This window comes from Oncorhynchus clarkii, chromosome 33 (genome assembly GCF_045791955.1).
Source record: "Oncorhynchus clarkii lewisi isolate Uvic-CL-2024 chromosome 33, UVic_Ocla_1.0, whole genome shotgun sequence".
In the NCBI taxonomy this organism is placed as follows: Eukaryota; Metazoa; Chordata; class Actinopteri; order Salmoniformes; family Salmonidae; genus Oncorhynchus; species Oncorhynchus clarkii.
Genome location: NC_092179.1, coordinates 5280131 through 5303454, shown reverse-complemented (window position 1 = coordinate 5303454; position 23324 = coordinate 5280131). Strand labels below are relative to the sequence as shown.

General features: G+C 43.4%; 1 protein-coding gene across 2 annotated transcripts; it reads right to left on the bottom strand.

Annotated features, from left to right (window-relative positions):
* Positions 1–2881: 2881 nt before the first annotated feature.
* On the bottom strand, positions 2882–6132 carry LOC139392911 (low density lipoprotein receptor adapter protein 1-A-like). 2 transcript variants are annotated; one of them, XM_071141237.1, is made up of 3 exons: positions 5924–6132; positions 4174–4921; positions 2882–3942 (listed from the first exon to the last, which is right to left on the bottom strand). In XM_071141237.1, exons 2-3 carry the CDS (start codon positions 4802–4804, stop codon positions 3923–3925), a joined length of 651 nt encoding a protein of 216 aa, XP_070997338.1. In that variant the 5' UTR covers positions 4805–4921; positions 5924–6132; the 3' UTR covers positions 2882–3922. The 2 variants fall into 2 exon arrangements, with proteins under 2 accessions (XP_070997338.1, XP_070997336.1); XM_071141235.1 differs by having other exon boundaries at positions 2882–3938; positions 5924–6111.
* Between the last annotated feature and the right edge of the window lie 17192 nt (positions 6133–23324).

Below are 23324 nucleotides of genomic sequence, written 5' to 3'. Positions count from 1 at the left end.
TTCAGCCAAGACGCAGAGGCCATCACTTCTACTACGGGTACCATGGACTACTCACCAGTCCACAGTCCTTCTCCTCCACTTAGACAAAGCACCATCACAGAGGACTCCACACCAGCAGCACCGAGATCCCTCTTCACGACACCAGAAGACATCTCCTCCTCCTCTTCCCTAACATCATTCCAGTGGCCCATCTCTCCTCTCCACACCCGTAGAACTACCAAACAACAATCCAGAGAGACCCCACCACATGGGACCTCCACCCTCTTCCACCCCAGTATCAAGACAACAGCTAAGCTGATCTAAACTCATCAGAGCGAGACACCACCTGGAAGCAACCAGCAAACACCTCTCCAGAGGCCCTCTACCACCTGGCTACCAGACCAAGACAAGGCAACTGATAGCCCTCTTTACCCCATCTAGAGCATCACATCCTCGATGAACTAACCATCACCACCACGCAATGGCTCAGAAGGAACCATGATATCCCGGAGAGACACTACAGGAACGAAACAGAACACATCCTCTCTGACAACACCAACTGGACAGAGGCCTGGTACCTTGGCAGCAGATGGGCAGAAGAACTCCTCCAAAGACCACTACTACCTCTTCTGGAGAGCCTGCGGAACTCCCTCCCTTACCTTCAAGGACCGCTACTAGAGGACGCAAGAGAACCCACAAGACCAACGGGGCCTCTACACCCTCTCCAGATCCTAACAGAATCAAACCCTATGACAGAGAGGACCTAAACACTCCTCCAACCTTCGATCCCTTGCCCCCCCCCCAATGGGCCGTCTGTGCGCTGAGCCTCCCTAGCAAATCAGGCCCATCCAAATCCTAACACCAAAGGGTGAAAACCACGGTAAACCAGTAATCATCTAAATATGCCTGAACACTTGGCTAATCAGCAGGAGAAGATGGTTCCACCCTTATCCTAACCCCAACCCCCCCCCCCCCTATCCTCGAACTGGACTTAAAATGGAAGAAAGACCAAGGATGAAGACACCTAAACAAACACATCCCAAAAATGCGGAGTGCAACCCCCCCGGTCTCTGCATTAGCTTGAAGGCACCAGATCAACCTTGGGGATACCTTATAAACAAAAACCTAACCCTAACGGACGTTATTATTTGTTTCGCAGAGCATTTTGCTTTTCTAGTTAGAGCCTAATGTTGGCATTGTTGGCACTTTGTTCATTGTTGTTTAGCTAGCTAACATTAGCTGGCTGGCTCGTTAGCTAATGTTACGTTGAATACAGCCGGTGTCAGTACACGTCTGCAAAAAAGCGTAATGAAATTGTTGCCAACAGAGCTGGTTAGGCTGTTTTCATGTTATCAAGAGGTAAACAAATCATCAGACAGAGTGTCAAGTGTGCGCTCCGAGAGCGAAACGAGATGGGTGGGGCTAAAGCTAATAGGGTGTGAACGATGCTGAATGGGTGTAGACAAATAATATTTTCTCAAAAGTGACTTTACAAGTTGATCAACTTTCAAAGCAGAATTACTTTCCCATTGTTCCTCAAATGCATTATATGATGTACCATGTTGTAGCTCTAAGTATCTACTTTTATGCAATGTAAAAAACACCATTTCACATTTTGCTACATAAGACCGAATCCAGATGGTGCATCACAATTAATGCATGTAATGCTTTTATTATAAAAGTGCATTTTTATGGTGAAAGTGTAAGTTTATCGATAGCCTAGCATAGCATTTTGTCCAGCTAGCAGCAGGTAACTTGGTCACGGAAATCAGAAAAGCAATCAAATTAAATCATTTACCTTTGATGAGTTTCGGATGTTTTCACTCACGAGACTCCCAGTTAGATAGCCAATGTTCCTTTTTTCCAAAAGTATTATTTTTGTAGGCGAAATAGCTCCGTTTGTTCTTCACGTTTGGCTGAGAAATCGCCCGGAAATTGCAGTCATGAAAACACCGAAGAATATTCCAAATTAGCTCCATAATATCGACAGAAGCATGGCAAACGTTGTTTAAAATCAAGCCTTAAGGTGTTTTTCAAATATCTATTCGATAATATATCCACCGAGACAATTGGTTTTTCAGTAGGACCGATTGGAATAATGGCTACCTCTGTATTTTACGAGAGAATCACTCTTAGAGCATCAGGTGACCACTTGCGCAATGTAGCCGCTTACGGGTATTCTTCAACATAAATGCGTAAAACTACGTCACAATGCTGTAGACACCTTGGGGAATACGGAGAAAAAGTAATCTGGTTGATAGCCCATTCACTGCTCAGTAGGGACGCATTGGAACGCAGCGCTTTCAAAACATGAGGCACTTCCGGATTGGATTTTTCTCAGGCTTTCGCCTGCAATATCAGTTCTGTTATACTCACATTCAATATTTTTACAGTTTTGGAAACTTTAGAGTGTTTTCTATCCTAAGCTGTCAATTATATGCATATTCTAGCATCTTGTCCTGACAAAATATCCCGTTTACTACGGGAACGTTATTTTTCCAAAAATGAAAATACTGCCCCCTAGTCACAAATGGTTTTAATTTTAAGAAGATATTTGGCCTCTTTAGTAACACATTTTTAGTTACTACATTATTCCATATATGTTATTTCAATGTCTTCACTATTGTTCTACAATGTAGAAAAAAGTAAGAAAAATGCTTGAATGAGTAGGTGTGTCCAAACTTTTGACTGGTGCTGTATACAAAATAATATTTGTGTGAAATCTGTTTAGAGAAGCGGACTAATAGCTGTAAGAGCAATCCATTTTCTGAACAGGGTGTTGTACCTAATGAACTGTTCGGTGAGTGTCTATTGTAGTAGTAAAGTAAACCTGCTCACCTTTTAAACTAGTAAAATACTTGACAAAACGGAGCTGTAAATGAGACAAAGAATCAGAAACCGATTAATCACTTCGTAAATGTATTGTTTTCTCATGCACTTTCAACTCTGTGAAAGAACATTCTGTGAAAGTTATTTTTCTAAGAACCAAAGGAGAACCTTTAGGGAATGTTACAGGAACGTTCTGTGCTAGCTGGGAATGACCTTTATATCAAATAAAATTTGAAGTCACGCAATGACATGTGTGGTCCTCCCACTACGACTCGGGAAAGCATTATTAGGCTGCAGTTTATTAGGCTACAGATGAAATAAATGATGATGAACTGCACAGGATGGTGAAAGTGAAAAGTGATGAGCTTGATGCTCCTTTGCAATAAATATTGAGGCTCTTATGCTGGTGACACGATGATTGATGCTTGGCTGCTGTTTGATAAATAAAAATAATCTCGCTCTTTTGTCCATAGTAATATCATCATGTAGGCTATACGTGTACTGTATTATGCGAGCTGTTGGCTAATGTGAACGTGCCAATACCAGAGTGGGCACACTCACTACATAAGTCCATTTTCTTGGTAACAAAGCCATCAGTAGAGTTGAAAATGCAATGGAAACCCATGTAACTTGGCCGGGGTAGGCCGTCATTGTAAATAAGAATTTGTTCTTAACTGACTTGCCTAGTTAAATAAAATAAAAAATTCAAACCAAGCCAAAATAGTGCTCAGGCGTAAACACAATGATCCTGTTGGTGGTGATAAAGGGGTGCTCTGTGGCATGTGGGGCTTTTGAGTCACACCCTTAGCTTTAATCAAGTCCATAATAAGAATATGTTTGGCAGCAGTCTCTCATGACAGACACACAGTGCAGCTGGCCAGCACACACACAAAATGTAGTTCTGGGCTCCAAGCTTAGTTTGGCAGTGGTCCATTCTTCAATACTGGTGGGTACTGCAGGAGCTAGTGAGGCTCTGCTAGGCCCAATAGATTATCAGTTGGCAGAGAGAGTCAAAGTCAAATATCAAATGGTTGACTGTGTGCTGTCATTGGTGGTGGTGCTGCCTGTCCTCTCCTTCCTCATCGCTCTGAGAGGACACAGAGTAGCCACACCCCTACTCCTCCAGCGACCTGTCTTCACAAACAGACAAACAGGACCGTTAGCAACACCAAGTCACACACTCGCAAATTAAACAATAAATTGCTTTATTGAAGCCTCTGTAGAACTCAAAGGGACACATTCATTTTCAAATCAATTAAAATATATTTAAAAGGCCTTGACACAAACTTGCCACAAACAACATCAATTTCAATCACCGGTAGCCTACAGAATAGTAATAACAAAATCATCTCAAAACACTCTCACCTGTCCTTAGAGCTCCTGATAGAGCAGAGGAGGTATTAGTATGAAGGCTTGGGATGACTGACAGTCCATCCACCTCCGATGATCCCTCCCCTTTCTCCATGTGATTGGTCTCGCTACCCTGCCCCTGCCAATCACTAAGAGCCGTTTGAAAGCTCCTTGCCAGACAAGCGGTGATGTCCTTAGCTCTCTCAGCACTGGTGCACCAGAATATCTTGCACTGTAACTGCAGTTGCTGGCCTTGCTGCTTACAGATGTACAGGAACACATTGGGGTGCTTGGTGTCGGCCGCGCAGAACGCAATGTCTCTCAGATAGGTCTTAGCGAGCTGTCTCCCCGTGGCAATCTCCTTCACCTCTATGTAACGCCGCCGCAACACCAGAGCGTGCTCCTTGCACAGTTTCTCAGGGGCCCCCGGGGCCCACTGCTGGAGCAGCAGGCCTATGGCCCCCTGGGCCTGCTCCAGATCCAGGGAGTAGATTTTCTCAGTGCCCAGGTAGAGCACCTTGTAGAGGGGATCCCCGTGGGAGAGGGTAGCGGTGCGGTTGGGCCGGAGGTGGAACCGGCGGCGGAACACAGCGGGAGACTTCCTCAGAGTCTGGATGAGCTGGAAGGAGGGGTTACTCTGAGACATGGCTAGAGGTCAAAGGTCAGTACCAGGGTGCGTTCAGACTTCAGAACCTTTGGTTGTTGTTGTTCTCCCAGAAGCCTCTGTTATTAAACCCGGTAGAAAGTTATTCACTCATTGCACCTGGGGGTAAAGAATTTAAGTTAGAAAAAATATGAATTACTTGAGGGAAAAAGTTGTAGTTACGAGTAGCTTAAAGGGTCGGATTCCCGGATACAGATCAAGCTAAATCCTGGACCAAAAAGCAATTTCAATGGAGAGCGTTTTTAGGCTTTTACTAAATATAATCTGTGTCCAGGAATCTGGCACAACATGTTATTTTATTGTTTTAGCGGAATGAAGATACGATATCTTCAGTACATCATGTACTTCCTCCCTTTCTTTTCTTAACTTACATTAATGATGGCTTTCAATGTAAGTTCCTGAGTTCAAACTGACAACTATGGTGCTACACCTCCACACTTTGGGAGGCTTTGGCTGGATGTATGTTGTACATTTGATTATCTCAAACAAACATGAATGTACAGTATATTCATACAGTTGCACTATTTCAGCCATCTTTTAGGTCTATGTATTTACATCAGCAAAACTATGTGGAAATAATTAAAGAATACGATCAATCTTGGAAGTACTGCAATACAATTATCAACTTCTAGGGTTTTAAAAAGAAAACAATAAGACTGCAAGAGGCTCAATATTGGACAAGTAAAAATTGCATTTTTAAATATATTTTCTTTATCTGTGGACCTGTATATGGCTATTTGCCTTAACTTCATGCATTTTGTATAATTTATTATCATTTTTCCAAAACAGTAGAGTAGTGGCCATACAGTCTCATTTCACTAGCTCATTCTCTGCTCCTATGAGGTTTCTCTGCATGGTTCAAATTCGAAACCAGCCCCCATGCTGCCGCTGCCACAAAATCCTTATCTGGACTTTCTGGTGGTGTCCAGCAAGAGTGTTTAAGTGTGATTGTAGAAGCCCAAAATGAGCAAAACAAGATCAATATGCCTTATGTATAATGGCTAAAGACATATTGAAGTAAGAGGTACAAATGTTAAACGAACGACTCAATGTTTCATAAATTTATACAGATCTATTGGTTTATTTCAGCATTTCACTTACCCTACAATGGTAAAAAAGTTTTTTTTAAAGTAGCCTACTTTCGATGTATCCGAAAGAATGTCATAAAGTCCGTTAACTTTGCAATAATTCTTCACAGTAAAATATATATTCTTGTCTGCATGTTTTTGTTGCGAAAGGGCTGCATCAGTGCACCGTGAAGGTCTCCTACAGCGGTAGATAAGTTATGTGAAGGGGCCACTTGATCATGTGAGAGAGAAGGGGAGAAGGGGGCGGGAGTTAAGACAACCTCTATGTAGTGCAAAAAAATTCTGAAGTATTTACTTTTATATGGGGAATAATACACACTGACCCTTGCTGGTATCTGTATGCATGTAATTACTGTTTTCCCCAAATCAGCAAAGACTATAATAATGTGTATAATGAGTTTCTAAAATAGGTTGCCACTAAATGCACTACAGTCATTCAGAAAGTATTCAGACAACTTGACTTTTTGTCACTGCTGGCTGAAGGACTGGACCAAAGTGCAGCATGGTAAGCGTACATTTTCTTTTTATTCAAAAATGACGCCAACAAAACGAAGAACAAAATCCAAACCATGATGCTTTGGGCTATGTGCCCTGAACAAAGACAAAGTTAACTTCCCACAAAACAGGTGGGGGAAAAGGGTACCTAAGTATGGTTCTCAATCAGAGACGATAGACAGCTGCCTCTGATTGAGAACCACACCTGGCCAAAGACATAGAAATAGAAAATCATAGAACATAGACTGCCCACCCAAATCACACCCTGACCAAACCAAAATAGAGACATAAAACGCTCTCTACAGTCAGGGCGTGACACTTTTTCCACATTTTGTTATGTTAGTCTTATTCTTACATGGATTAAATTGTTCATTTCCCCCTCATCAATCTACACACAATATCCCATAACAACAAAGCAAAAACAGGTTTTAAAGAGATTTTTTTGCAAGTAAAACATAATAGAAAACTGAAATATCACATTCACTCAGTACTTTGTTGAAGGACCTTTGGCAGTGATTACAGCCAAGTCTTTTGGGGCATAATGCTTCAAGCTTGGCACACCTGTATTTGGGAAGTTTTTCCCATTCTTCTCTGCAGATCCTCTCAAGCTATATCAGCTTGGATGGGGTGAGTTGTGTCACGAACCGGCTCAAAGTCTGTAACAAAAGGGAGACAACGTGGAGATAAGGCGTAACAAAATATATATTTATTAACTAAAGCAACTAAGGAAAATATACAATGGTGTGTGTAATCAGTAGTGTAAGTGAGTGTTTTGCATGCATGAATGTGATAATGCAGGGTGTTGAAAGATGCTAAAGCAAACAACCCAAGAACCACCAAGAAACACAACAAAATCCATAAAGGTGTCTGCATGGAGAGAGTCTCCTCCATGAATGGGGAAGTGGTGTATTTATCCTGGGAGACACCGGGCCCAGGTGTTTCCCATGTAGCTGACGACCCTCCCAACTCCGCCCACCAGCATCCTAATAAGGAAACAACAAAGAGAGAATACGGCAGACAGAGTGGGAGGGTCGTCACAGTTGCTGCAAAGCTATTTTCAGGTCTCTCCAGAGATGTTTGATCGGTTTAAGTACGGGCTCTGGATGGGCCACTCAAGGACATTTAGAGACTTTTCCCGATGCCACTCCTGCATTGTCTTGGCCGTTTGCTTAGTGTCGTTGTCCTGTTGAAAGGTGAACCTTCACCTAAGTCTGAGGTCCTGAGCACTCTGGATGAAAATAATTTAATCTAGGATCATTCTGTACTTTGCTCAGTTCATCTTTCCCTCAATCCTGACTAGTCTCCCAGTCCCAGCCACTGAAAAACATCCCCACAGAAGGATGCTGCCACCACCATACTTCATCATAGGGATGGTGCCAGGTTTCTTCCAGACGTGACGCTTAGCATTCAGGCCAAAGAGTTCAATCTTGGTTTCATCAGATTAGAGAATCTTGTTTCTCATGGTCTGTGAGTCCTTTAGGTGCCTTGGAAAACTCCAAGCGGGCTGTTATGTGCCTTTTACTGAGGTGTGACTTCCGTCTGGCCACTCTAATATAAAAGCCTGATTGGTGGAGTGCGGCAGAGATAGTTCTCCTTCTGGAAGGTTCTGCCATCTCCACAGAGGAACTCTGGAGCTTGGTCAGAGTGACCATCGGGTTGTTGGTCACCTCCCTATCCAAAGCCCTTCTCCTTCGATTGCTCAGTTTGGCCGGGCGGCCAGCTTAGGAAGAGTCTTGGTGGTTCTAAACTTCTTTCATTTAAGAATGATGGAGGCCACTGTGTTCTTGGGGACCTTCAATGATGCAGACATTTTTTGGAACCCATACACAGATCTGTGCCTCAACACAATCCTGTACTCGGAACTCTACGGACAATTCCTTTGACCTCATGACTTGCTTTTTGCTCTGAGATGCAATGTCAACTGTGGGACCTTATATAGACAGGTGTGTGCCTTTCCAAATCATGTCCAATCAATTGAATGTACCACAGGTGGCCTCCAATCAAGTTGTAGAAACATCTCAAGGATGATCAATGGAAACAGGATGCACCTGAGGTCAATTTCAAGTCTCATAGCAAATTGTCTGAATACTTATGTAAGTAAGGTATTTCTGTTTTTATTTTTAATACATTTGCAAACATTTCTAAAACCCTGTTTTTTCTTTGTCATTATGGGGCAGTGTAGATTGATGAGAAACTTGTTTTATTTAATGCATTTTAGAATAAGGCTGTAATGTAACAAAATGTGGAAAAAGTCAAGGGTCTGAATACTTTCCGAATGCACTTTGACTCCATGTCGTATGGTTATAATGGTATTGGCCCCTGAACAAAGCCACAGTTATGTATAAATAGCAGAGGAGTAGACCAAGATGTCATACTCTTTCAGTTTTTGTCTAAAGCGCTGGGTAAGTGATACAAATGTCAAGTTGTTTGTTAAAGTTGAGACAAAAAGTAGTTAATGCGGTTCCTAAAATAGCTGTCATTTTTATTGGTACCAGATAATTCTGCTCTGAATTCAGATTTGAATAGCAGAGGAGTAGAATAAGATTTCACACGCTCTAACTTTTTGTCTAAGTTGTTGAGAAAGGGGTCCAAGTAGCAGATTTGTGTCAAAGTTTACATGGAGTACAATAGAATGTTGGGAGTGATGATATCACAATGGAACCTTTAAAATGCTGAGGAAATCCCATGAAAGTGGATGTTGGACAATTTTTTTTACAAAAAGTTGTATGCAAGCACACTATTCGAGACCAGTGTACCCTTTTTAAAGTTGGAACGTTTTCTAGTTTAAGGAGTAGCATTTTAAAGAATAATAATAATAACTATAAGTCAGAAATAATTCCTACAATATCTAAAATGTGGCAGCTGTCACAAGCCACAATAATAACAACTTTCTAAGTGGTTTAGAATTTCAGTAATTTGGCTGTTACAACTAACCTCACGTTAGAATCTTCTCTGGTCTCCCCTATCCCTCTCTACAGCAAAAAGTGTGCCGTTCGCACAAAATGTGTTGGTAATTTACCAATGATCCATTCCCAGAACACGTTTTAGAATGAACAGCATAGTGCTTTTCAGAGATTACCTCCAGCTCTTCAGTGATCACCTCCAGCTCTTCAGGACGTCAGAGGACAAAAATCAGTTTACCACCTAACTGAGGAACTCAATTTAACCTTGCGCATTACCCTAGATGCAGTTGTACCCCTAGAAACTAGCTCCCTGGTATACAGAAAATACCCGAGCTCTGAAGCAAGCTTCCAGAAAATTGGAACGGAAATGGCGCCACACCAAACTGGAAGTCTGGTTTTAGACCCCATCATAGCACTGAGACAGGTAAATGACCTTTTAATGGCATCAGACCGAGGCTCTGCATCTGTCCTCGTGCTCCTAGACCTTAGTGTAGCTTTTGATACCATCGATCACCACATTATTTTGGAGAGATTGGAAACCCAAACTGGTCTACACGGACAAGTTCTGGCCTGGTTTAGATCTTATCTGTCGGAAAGATATCAGTTTGTGTCTGTGAATGGTTTGTCCTCTGACAAATCAACTGTGAATGTTGGTGTTCCTCAAGGTTCCGTTTTAGGACCACTATTGTTTTCACTATATATTTTACCTTTTGGGGATGTCATTCGAAAACATAATATTAACTTTCACTGCTATGGGGATGTGACACAGTTCATTTCAATGAAACATGGTGAAGCCCCAAAATTGACATCGCTTAGAAGCCTGTGTTTCAGACATAAGGAAGTGGATTGCTGCAAACTTTCTACTTTTAAACGGTCAAAACAGAGATGCTTGTTCTAGGTCCCAAGAAACAAAGAGATCTTCTGTTGAATCTGACAATTAATCTTGATGGTTGTACAGTCGTCTCAAATACTCTGGACCCTGATCTCTCTTTTGATGAACATATCAAGACTGTTTCAAGGACAGCTTTTTTCCATCTACGTAACATTGCAAAAATCTGAAACTTTCTGTCCAAAAATGATGCAGAACAATTTATCTATACTTTTGTTACTGCAATGCTCTACTTTCCGGCTACCCGGATAAAGCACTAAATAAACTTCAGTTAGTGCTAAATACAGCTGCTATAGAATCCTGACTAGAACCAAAAAATGTTATCATATTACTCCAGTGCTAGCCTCCCTACACTGGCTTCCTGTTAAGGCAAGGGCTGATTTCAAGGTTTTACTGCTTACCTACAAAGCATTACATGGGCTTGCTCCTACCTATCTTTCTGATTTGGTCCTGCTGTACATACCTAGATGTACACTACGGTCACAAGACGCAGTCCTCCTAATTGTCACTAGAATTTCTAAGCAAACAGTTGGACGCAGGGCTTTCTCCTATAGAGCTCCATTTTTATGGAATGGTCCTTTAAGTATTTACTGAAGACTCATCTCTTCAGTGGGTCATATGATTGAGTGTAGTCTGGCCCAGGAGTGTGAAGGTGAACGGAAAGGCTCTGGAGCAACGAACCGCCCTTGCTGTCTCTGCCTGGCCGGTTCCCCTCTTTCCACTGGGATTCTCTGCCTCTAACCCTATTACAGGGGCTGAGTCACTGGCTTACTGGTGCTCTTTCATGCCGTCCCTAGGAGGGGTGCGTCACTTGAGTGGGTTGAGTCACTGACGTGATCTTCCTTCTGGGTTGGCGCCCCCCCTTGGGTTGTGCCGTGGCGGAGATCTTTGTCGGCTATACTCGGCCTTGTCTCAGGATGGTAAGTTGGTGGTTGAAGATATCCCTCTAGTGGTGTGGGGGCTGTGCTTTGGCAAAGTGGGTGCGGTTATATCCTTCCTGTTTGACCCTGTCCGGGTGTATCATTGGATGGGGCCACAGTGTATCCTGACCCCTCCTGTCTCAGCCTCCAGTATTTATGCTGCAGTAGGCTGGATTAGAATAAATATAATTAGAATGGCTGCATACTGTAAAGCAGGGGTTTCCACTTCAACCCTATTCTAACACACCTGATTCTAATAATTAGCTGGTTGATAAACTGAACCAGGTTAGTTACAACTGGGGTTGTGACAAAAACCTCAGGAGGGTAGCTCTCCAGGAACAGGGTTGGAAACCCCTGCTTTACATTATGCAGCCATTCTAATTCTATTTATTCTAATCCATCCTTTTTATTACACACCCTCCAATTTAAGGTCTCAAGGTCACTGCAGCCATTTTACTCCTCTCCTACTTCCTTAAAAAAAGATCCAAGTGGGCTGTACATCACAGACAAGGTATGTATTTCCCAGCAGACAAATAAATAAATACAAAGTTAGTAGTAATACTGGTTAAGCCAAGGTGTCCTCAGTTGTTAATTTACTGTATGAAATAGTAGCCATAATCTTATTCTTTTGCAGATGAGCTCCACGTCCAGCTCTTCTGGATGAAGAGGAGCTACTCACTAAAGGGCTGGAGGTCATCCCTGAAGAGCTGGAGGTCATCCCTGAAGAGCTGGAGGTCATCCCTGAAGAGCTGGAGGTCATCCCTGAAGAGCTGGAGGTGATCACTGAAGAACTGGAGGTCATCCCTGAAGAGCTGGATGTGATCCCTGAAGAGCTGGAGGTCATCCCTGAAGAGCTGGAGGTGATCACTGAAGAGCTGGATGTGATCCCTGAAGAGCTGGAGGTCATCCCTGAAGAGCTGGAGGTGATCACTGAAGAGCTGGTCATCTCTGAAAAGCACTATGCTGTTAATTCTAAAATGTGTTCTGGGAATTGATCATTGGTAAATGACCAACACATTTTGTGCGAACGGCACACTTTTTGCTGTAGAGAGGGATAGGGGAAACCAGAGAAGATTCTAACGTGAGGTTAGTTGTAACAGCCAAGTTACTGAAATTCTAAACCACTTAGAAAGTTGTTATTATTGTGGCTTGTGACAGCTGCCACATTTTAGATATTGTAGGAATTATTTATGACTTATAGTTATTATTATTATTCTTTACAACGCTACTCCTCTTACACTGTTTAAACTAGGAAACGTTCAAACTTTAAAACTCTCGAATAGTGTGCTTGCATACAACTTTTTGATAATTATTCAACTTTTTGTAAAAAAAATTGTCCAACATCCACTTTCATGGGATTTCCTCAGCATTTTAAAGGTTCCATTGTGATATCATCACTCCCAACATTCTATTGTACTCAATGTAAACTTTTGACACAAATCTGCTACTTGGACCCCTTTCTCAACAACTTAGACAAAAAGTTAGAGCGTGTGAAATCTTATTCTACTCCTCTGCTATTCAAATCTGAATTCAGAGCAGAATTATCTGGTACCAATAAAAATGACAGCTATTTTAGTAACCGCATTAACTACTTTTTGCCTCGACTTTAACAAACCACTTGACATTTGTATCACTTACCCAGCGCTTTAGACAAAAACTGAAAGAGTATGACATCTTGGTCTACTCCTCTGCTATTTATACATAACTGTGGCTTTGTTCAGGGGCCAATACCATTATAACCATACGACATGGAGTCAAAGTGCATTCGGAAAGTATTCAGACCCCTTGACTTTTTCCACATTTTGTTACATTACAGCCTTATTCTAAAATGTATTAAATAAAATAAGTTTCTCATCAATCTACACACAATGCCCCATAATGACAAAGCAAAAACAGGGTTTTGGAAATGTTCGCAAATGTTTTAAAAATAAAAACAGATACCTTACTTACATAAGTATTCAGACACTTGGCTATGAGACGTGAAATTGAGCTCAGGTGCATCCTGTTTCCATTGATCATCCTTGAGATGTTTCTACAACTTGATTGGAGTCCACCTGTGGTACATTCAATTGATTGGACATGATTTGGAAAGGCACACACCTGTCTATATAAGGTTGACATTGCATCTCAGAGCAAAAAGCAAGCCATGAGGTCGAAGGAATTGTCCATAGAGCTCTGAGACAGGATTGTGTTGAGGCACAGATCTGTGTATGGGTTCCAAAAAATGTCTGTATCATTGAAGGTCCCCAAGAACACAGTGGCCTCCATCATTATTAAATGAAAGAAGTTTAGAACCACCAAGACTCTTCCTAAGCTGGCCGCCCGGCCAAACTGAGCAATCAAAGGGGAAGGGCTTTGGATAGGGAGGTTACCAAGAACCCGATGGTCACTCTGACCGAGCTCCAGTGTTCCTCTGTGGAGATGGCAGAACCTTCCAGAAGGAGAACTATCTCTGCCGCACTCCACCAATCAGGCTTTTATATTAGAGTGGCCAGACCGAAGCCACTCCTCAGTAAAAGGCACGTAACAGCCAGCTTTGAGTTTGCCAAAAGGCACCTAAAGGACTCATATACAAGATTGACGGATCTGATGAAACCAAGTTTGAACTCTTTGGCCTGAATGCTAAGCATCACATCTTGAAGAAACCTAGCACCATCCTTATGATGAAGTATGGTGGTGGCAGCATCATGCTGTGGGGATGTTTTTCAGCGGTCGGGACTGGGAGACTAGTCAGTATCAAGGGAAAGATGAACTGAGCAAAGTACAGATTTTAATCCAGTACGCTCAGGACCTCAGACTTAGGCGAAGGTTCACCTTTCAACAGGACAACAACACTAAGCAAACGGCCAAGACAATGCAGGAGTGGCATCGGGAAAAGTCTCTAAATGTCCTTGAGTGGCCCAGCCAGAGCCCGGACTTAAACCGATCAAACATCTCTGGAGAGACCTGAAAATAGCTGTGCAGCAACTCTCCCCATCCAAGCTGATATAGCTTGAGAGGATCTGCAGAGAAGAATGGGAAAAACTCCCTAAATACAAGTATGCCAAGCTTGTAGCTGTCACGTTCTGACCTTAGTTCCTTTGATTTGTCTTTGTTTTAGTATGGTCAGGGCGTGAGTTGGGTGGGTTGTCTATGTTCCATTTTCTATGTTGTGTTTTGCGTTTGGCCTGGTATGGTATGGTTCTCAATCAGAGGCAGGTGTCGTTAGCTGTCTCTGATTGAGAATCATACTTAGGTAGCCTTTTCCCACTTGTGTTTTGTGGGTGTTTATTTTCTGTGTCTGTGTGTTCCACACAGAACTGTTTTGGTTTGTTATTTCACTTTGTTATTTTGGAATTTTGTCGTGTTCAGTTTGTTCTATTAAATATGGACACTTACCACGCTGCGCATTGGTCCTCCTCTTCTCCTTCATACGACAGCAGCGTTATGACCCAAAAGACTTGGCTGTAATCGTTGCCAAAGGTCCTTCAACAAAGTACTGAGTAAATGTGATATTTGAGTTTTTTATTATGTTTTACTTGCAAAGAAATCTCTTTAAAACCTGTTTTTGCTTTGTTGTTATGGGATATTGTGTGGAGATTGATGAGGGGGAAATAAACAATTTAATCCATGTAAGAATAAGGCTGTAACATAACAGAATGTGGAAAAGGCCAAGTTGTCTGAACACTTTCCGAATGACTGTAGTGCATTTAGTGGCAACCTATTTAGTGGGAACCTATTTTAGAAAGTCATTATAAACATTATTATGGCCTTTGCTGATTTGGGGAAAACAGTAATTACATGCATACAGATACTATAGGTCAATTATAAAACTGACACCAGCAAGGGTCAGTGTGTATTATTCCCCATATAAAAGTAAATACTTAAGATTTTTTTTGCACTACATAGAGGTTGTCTTACCTCCCTTTCTCTCTCACATGATCAAGTGGCCCCTTCACATAACTTATCTACCGCTGTAGCAGACTTCACGGTGCACTGATGCAGCCCTTTCGCAACAAAAACATGCAGACAAGGATATATATTTTACTGTGAAGAATTATTGCAAAGTTAATGGACATTCTTTTGGATACGAAAGTAGGCTACTTTGTCTTTTTACTTTTCTAACCATTGTAGGGTAAGTGACAGGAGTGCGACACAAAGTAAGGGAAATGCTGAAATTAACCAATAGATCTGTATAAATTTGTGAAACATTTTGAGTCGTTTGTTTAACATTTCTACCTCTTACTTCAATATGTCTTTAGCCATTATACATAAGGCATATTGATCTTGTTTTGCTCATTTTGGGCTTCTACAATCACACTTAAACACTCTTGCTGGACACCACCAGAAAGTCCAGATAAGGATTTTGTGGCGGCGGCAGCATGGGGGCTGGTTTCGAATTTGAACCATGCAGAGAAACCTCATAGGAGCAGAGAATGAGCTAGTGAAATGAGACTGTATGGCCACTACTCTACTGTTTTGGAAAAATGATAATAAATTATACAAAATGCATGAAGTTAAGGCAAATAGCCATATATACAGTGGGGCAAAAAAAGTATTTAGTCAGCCACCAATTGTGCAAGTTCTCCCACTTAAAAAGATGAGAGGCCTGTAATTTTCATCATACGTGCACTTCAACTATGACAGACAAAATGAGGAAAAAAAATCCAGAAAATCACATTGTAGGATTTTTAATGAATTTATTTGCAAATTATGGTGGAAAATAAGTATTTGGTCAATAACAAAAGTTATATATACCCTTTGTTGGCAATGACAGAGGTCAAACGTTTTCTGTAAGTCTTCACAAGGTTTTCACACACTGTTGCTGGTATTTTGGCCCATTCCTCCATGCAGATCTCCTCTAGAGCAGTGATGTTTTGGGGCTGTTGCCGGGCAACACGGACGTTCAACTCAATTTGATCCAGCAACCTTTTGGTTACGGGCCCACTCAAACCACTAGGCTACCTCCCGCCCCACACAAGTGTGTCTGTGTGTGTGAATCAGATTGCAGATTTCTCCTAACCTACTTTATAAAACTAATTGAAAACTAAAATTTGTGTTAAAGTGTTAATTGTTCATATTTAATTGTGTAATCCTGGGAGTGAGTGTTCATACACATATTCTAAATAAAATGTTAAATATATTTTGTTTACTTCATGCATCCTTATGAGAAAAGTTAAAGGAACATTAAGAAAACTATCCCTGCAAACCTTCAGTGAACATTGGCAACCTTCAGAGAACATTCCCAGCACCTTCAGAGAATGTTCCCTAAACGTTCGCAACTTTGTAACTTTCAGAGTACGTTCCCAGAATGTTCCCCGTTACCTTCATATAACGAAAAGAGAACCTTCAAAGAACATAAAAAATAAATCAGTTTGAAACTTTAGGGAACATTGGTAACCTTCAGAGAACATTCTCAGAACCATCAGACAACCAACCATCAACACTCCTAACTTTTTAACATTCAGAGAACGTTCCCAGAACGTTCACCGCTACCTTCATCCAAGCAAAAGAGAACATTCAAAGAACATTAATTAAACGTTTGGATGGAAACCTGGTTTGTTTTATTGTAGCAGGATTATGATACATTTCACATGTGGCCTTGAGAGGGATATCTTGAGTTGAATACACATTCATTCACACACTTCATTACATATAAAATGTTTGATTTGGAGTTACAGTGGCTTGCATTAGTATTCACCCCCCTTGGCATTTTTTCCTATTTTGTTGGTTTGTATCATTAGATTTACAAAACATGCCTACCACTTTGAAGATACAAAATATTTGTTTATTGTGAAACTGTAACTTGAGCGTGCACAACAATTCACCTCCCCCAAAGTCAATACTTTGTAGAGTCACCTTTTGCAGCAATTACAGCTGCACGTCTCTTGGGGTATGTCTCTATAAGCTTGGCACATCTAGCCACTGGGATTGTTGCCCATTCTTCAAGGCAAAACTGCTCCAGCTCCTTCAAGTTGGATGAGTTCTGCTGGTGTACAGCAATCTTTAAGTCATACCACAGATTCTCAATTGGATTGAGGTCTGGGCTTTGACTAGGCCATTCCAAGACATTTAAATGTTTACCCTTAAACCACTTGAGTGTTGCTTTAGCAGTATGCTTCGGGTCATTGTCCTGCTGGAAGGTGAACCTTCGGAATCTCTGGAAGATTGAAACAGGTTTCACTCAAGAATTTCCCTGTATTTAGAGCCATCCATCATTCCCTCAATTCTGACCAGTTTCCCAGTCCCTGTCGATGAAAAACATCCCCACAGCATGATGCTGCCACCACCATGCTTCACTGTGGGGATGGTGTTTTTGGGGTGATGGGAGGTGTTGGATTTGCACCAGACAAAGCATTTTCCTTGATTACCAAAAAACTCAATTTTAGTCTCATCAGAGTACCTTCTTCCATGTGTTTGGGGAGTCTCCCACATGCCCTTTGGCAAACACAAAACATGTTTGCTTATTTACTTATTTAAGCAATTACTTTTTTTCTGGCCACCCTTCCATGAAGCCCAGCTTTGTGGAGTGTACAGCTTAAAGTGGTCCTTTGGACAGATACTCTAATCTCTGCTGTGGAGCTTTGCAGCTCCTTCAGGATTATCTTTGGTTTCTTTGTTGCCTCTCTGTGTCACATCTGCTCCAGCTATGCCCTCTGGTGTTCATCCGGTGTTTTCTTGACCTGCAGTTACTCCCCCTGTACACTCTCTCTCTCCCTCTCTGTGGTTGTGTGGTTGGAGACAGGTGTGCTGGAGTCAGAGCAGATCCCTACCAGCAGAAACTCGTTCCATAATCAAGACCTCTACAAATACTCAGTCCTGCCGCTTCCACTCTGCCAGATCGTAATCTCTGCTCAGTCAGTTCATGATTCTAGCCATTTATGACTATTCAAGATCCTGTTACTCTGCTGTGCCTGTTTCCCTGCCTGACACCGTTTATCCTCTCATTTCAGTTGTCTCTGGCTCCTGTCTCTGGCTCCACATCTCACCACCCAACTACCTTGCTCTGGATTATACTTACCACCACTACCTTGGATTCCCCCTCAGGACCTGTCAACTCAGCTAACTCCAACCTCAGTCTCCACATCTGTTTTTTCTGCAAATCATCCGAGCTTCCCCGGATCTGCACTCCATATCTCCCTGTGTAACAATAAATATTTTGCAGACTCCACTACTCTTCACCAAATTATTGTTGGTCAAGGTGCCATTCTTGAGCAACATGACCAAGCCCTGCTGGAGAAAATCAACTAGTCTTCATGGAGCCTGTCTGACCTACAGGTCCGAACCTCCCCCCAGAGTTCACAACCAATCTCAAGTCCCTCTTCTCCGCCCTGGGAGCCTTTTGTTTACCGACTCCTGAGCGCTATGATGGTAATCTTGGCACTTGCAGATCCTTTCTTGTGCAATGTTCAATAGTATTTGAGCAACAGCCCTACTCTTATGCAAGTGAACGAGCCAAGATTTATTTTTTGATTGGCTGCCTTCGTGGAACAGCGATTTTCTGGGCCTCTGCAGTGTGGGAGAGACAGTCACCTATCTGCTTCTCCTACGGTGGATTCACAGATGAGGAAGGTCTTCGACCACCCAGACTGTGGAAAGGATGCCGCTAAACGACTTTGGTCCCTTCGTCAAGGCTCCCAGAGTGTGGCTGAAATGGCATGTGAGTTCCGCACCCTCGCCGCAGAGAGCGGCTGGAATGACGAGGCCCTTCACGGAACATTCCGGAACGCACTCACTGACCCTCTCAAAGACGAGTTGGTGTCCAGAGAGGAGCCTGATGGACTTGACGAACTCATTTCTCTCACTATCCGCATTGACAACAGTCTCCGTGAGTGTTGGAGGGAGAGGGGAGGTAGGGTTGCATGTCCCATAACATCTGCTTCAGTGCCTTGCTCTCCTTCTCCGATTGCATCACATCTCCAGGCAGGTTCTAATCCTGAACCCATGCAGCTCGGCCGGACCCGTCTATCTCCAGAGGAGAGGCAGCGGCGTATCAGTACTAAGAGCTGTCTATATTGTGGCCAGGTTGGTCACTTGGTCTCCACTTGTTCCCTGTGTCCAGCAAAAGAGGGGGCTCGGCAGTAGTGGGGATATACTGTTGAGCCAAATCACCTGCCCATCATCTCCCAGACCTGGTTCTGGGTCATCCATGGTTAAAGCTATACAATCCACAGATTGACTGGACCACCGGAAGGGTAACTACTTGGAGTACATTTTGAAATTCTAATTGTCTACATTCTGCCCTTCCTCCTGCCCTGTCTCCATTCTAGAACCCCCAGACCTGTCTTCTGTTCCTCCAGAATATCACAGTCTAGCTCCTGTATTCAGTAAGCACCACACCCCATTGCTGCCGCCTCATCGGCCGTATGACTGTGCTATTGAGCTTCTGCCTGGAGCTCCTCTCCCTAGTAGCAGGTTGTATAACCTCTCTCACCCCGAGCAAGATGCCATGGAAGAATACATCCAGGACTCCCTGGCTGCAGGAAATGTCAGGCCTTCTTCCGCTCCGGTAGGGGCTGGTGTTTTCTTTGTAAAGAAAAAGGATGGGTCACTGAGGCCATGCATAGACTTCTGTGGGCTGAATAATATCACTGTGAAGAACAAGTATCCCTTGCCACTCATCAGTTCTGCTTTTGCCCCCCTCCATGGTGCCACAGTGTTTACTAAACTCGACCTACGTAATCCCTACCACCTTGTCTGCATCAGAGAGGGGGACGAGTGGAAAACTACGTTCGACACACCACTTGGACACTGAGTATTTGGTCATGCCTTTTGGTCTCACTAACGCTCCTGCTGTTTTCCAGAGCCTGGTTAATGACGTTCTGAGGGATGTGATTGGACGCTTCGTTTTTGTGTATGTAGAAGACAAACCTGTCCTACATCCAGATTGCCAAACGTCTAAACTCCCGGCAAGCCAGGTGGGTATTGCTCTTTGCGAGATTCAACTATAGACTCACTTATCGCCCAGGATCTAGGAATACCAAGCCTGACGCTCTCTCCCGCCAGTTCACCGCCGACAACACAAGTTCCGAGCCAGAGACCATTGTGCCATCCATCTGCATCGTTGCCACCTTCTCCTGGGAGATCGAGGCTCCGCAGAACCAACCTGACCCAGATAATAGTCCTAGAAAGGCTCTGTTTGTTCCAGATTCAGTTCGCTCTGAAGTTCTTCAGTGGGCCCATTCTACTCACCTCACCTGTCACCCTGATATGAACCGGACTCTCACCTTCCTGCGTCAGCGATTTTGGTGGCCCACTATGGAGAGAGATGTCCGGGAGTTCGTCTCAGCCTGCTCAGTCTGAGCACGGAACAAAACCTCCACTAAAACCCACTTCCGGTCTGCTTCACCCTCTTCCCATACCCAGTCACCCCTGGTCACACATAGCTCTGGACTTCGTCACTGGCCATCCCCCGTCTAACGGTAACTCAGTCATACTCACCATTATCGACAGATTCTCCAAAGCGGCTCACTTCATTCCCCTCTCCAAGCATCCGTCCTCCAGGGAGACTGCGGACCTGCTGGTATCACATGTGTTTTGGCTGCATGACATTCCCACTGACAATGTTTCTGACAGAGGACCCCAGTTTACATCCCAGGTATGGAGATCCTTCTATTCAGCTATTGGTATCAATGTCAGTCTTTCTTCTGGATATCACCCCCAGACCAACAGCCAGACCGAACGGGCCAACCAGGAGATGGAGACTGCCCTACGCTGCATGACTTCGGCTAACCGTTCCTCCTGGAGTGCTCAGCTACCCTGGATGGAATATGCCCACAAAACCCTCACCAGGTATGTCACCCTTCGAGTGTGCTCTTGTTCCCCACCCAAGAGGTCGAGGTGGTGGTTCTCTCAGTCCATGAGCACATGCGCCGTTGTCATCACACCTGGAGGAGGGCACGGGCTGCCCTTCTCCGTGCCTCCGCCAAGACCCAGTCTCAAGCCAATCGTTGCCGTGCCTCAGCTCCAGTCTACACTGCAGGCCAAAAGGTATGGCTCTCATCAAAGGACTTGCCTTTGAAGGTGGCTTCCAGGAAACCTTCCACCCCGATTCATTGGTTCCTTTGAGATTGATCATGTCATTAACCCCTCTGCTGTGCACCTGAAACTCCCAGTCTCTCTCAAGATCCACCCTACCTTACATTTATCCCTGATTAACCTCTCTTGGGTAGGGGGCAGTATTTTCACATCCAGATAAAAAGCATGCCCAAAGTAAACTGCCTGTTACTCAGGCCCAGAAGCTAGGATATGCATATAATTGGTAGATTTGGATAGAAAACAGATTTGGATAGAAAAGTTTCTAAAACTGTTACATTTATGTCTGTGAGTATAACAGAACGGATATGGCAGGCAAAACCCTAAGGACAAACCATCCCAAATAAAAAACATTCAGCCTACCACTGTTTTCAATGGCTGTCACTTTTATTATAAGGCGGAATCCTTCCACTAGATGTCAACAATCTTTAGAAAGAGTTTCAGGCTGTTTTTTTGGAAAAATGAGCCAGAAATTGTAGTTTTTCTAGGTGGCTCCCATTTAGGTTGTAGTGTTTCCAAGCGCGTGGAAGAGAGCGCGTTCTTTGGTATTTTTCTCCGGTAAAGACCATAACGATTCTCGGTCTTACATTTTATAGTTTATTTACGTATTAGGGTACCTGAGGTTTGATTATAAACGTTGTTTGACCTGTTTGGAAAAGTTAATTAGTAACGTTTGGGATTCATTTTGTATGCATTTTGAAAGAGGGAAACTGGGTGGATTATTGACTGAAGCACGCACGCCAGCTAAACACCAGAGTTTTTATGGATATAAAGAAGGACATTATCGAACAAAAGGACCATTTGTGATGTATCTTGGACCTTTTGGAGTGCCAACAGAAGAAGATCATCAAAGGTAAGGCATTTATTATATCGCTATTTCTGACTTTCGTGGCGCACCTGCCTGGTTGAAATATGTTTTTCATGCTTTTGTACATGGGGCGCTGTCCTCAGATAATCGCATGGTGTGCTTTCGCCCTAAAGCCTTTTTGAAATCTGACACAGCGGCTGGATTAACAAGATGTTAAGCTTTATTTTGATGTATTACACTTGTGATTTTATGAAAGTTAAATATTTATAATTCTGTAGACTGAATTTCGTGCTCTGCAATTTCACCGGATGTTGGCCAGGTAGGACGCTACCGACTGTCTCCAGTCCCACGTCTTGTCAGTCCTGCTACTCTGTCCTGGATCCCTTGGATTCCCCTCCGGACCTGCTTACCCTGTCCCAACACCTCTCGCTCGTGCCTCAGCCTCCGCACCTGTTTTCCTGCAAACCGCCCGAGCTTCCGTTGGCCTGCACTACATCTTTCCCGTGTTTCAATAAATACCTTGGTTACCACATCCGAGTCTGCGTCTGCTCTTGGGTTCACCTGTTCCGCTCCGTGTAACACCGTAAGGCAATCAAACAGGCAAAACGTCAGTATAGAGAAAAAGTCCAGAAGTCGCAATTCAACGGCTCAGACACAATACGTATGTGGCAGGGTCTACAGACAATCACGGACTGCAAAAGGAAAACCAGCCACATCACGGACATCAACGTCTTGTGTCCAGACAAGCTCAACACCTTCGCCCGCTTTGAGGATAACACAGCGCCACCGACGAGGCTCGTTACCAAGGACTGTGAGCTCTCACTGACGTCAGCTACGGAGAAGAAGACATATAAATGTGATATTTAAGCAGCCCAGACGGCATACCTAGCCACGTCTTCAGAGCATCTGCAGACCAGCTAGCTGGTGTGTTTACGGACATATTCAATCTCTCCCTATCCCAGTCTCCTGTCCCCACATGCTTCAAGATGGCCACCATTGTTGCTGTACCCAAGAAAGCAAAGGTAGCACTCACTTCTGTCATCATGAAGTGTTTTGAGAGACTAGTCAACGATCATATCACCTCTACCTTACCTGACACCATAGACCCATTTCAATTTGCTTACCGCCACAATAGATCCACAGACGATGCCATCACACTGCACACTGCCCTATCCCATCTGGACAAGAGGAATACTTATGTAAGAATGCTGTTCATTGAATATAGCTCAGCATTCAACACCATAGTACCCTCCAAGCTCATCATTAAGCTTGAGGCCCTGGGTCTTCACCCCGTCCTGTGCAACTGGGTCCTGGACTTCCTGGCGGGCCGCCCCTAGGTGGTGAAGGTAGGAAACAACACCTCCACTTCGCTGATCCTCAACACT

What these genes read in the sequence shown, in the direction of transcription:
- LOC139392911 (XM_071141235.1), bottom strand. Translation starts at nt 4,804, where the DNA reads ATGTCTCAGAGTAACCCCTCCTTCCAGCTCATCCAGACTCTGAGGAAG. An exon ending in ATCAGGAGCTCTAAGGACAG is followed by an intron (nt 3,939 to 4,173) that starts GTGAGAGTGTTT and finishes TTGTGAAGACAG; the next exon opens with GTCGCTGGAGGAGTAGGGGT.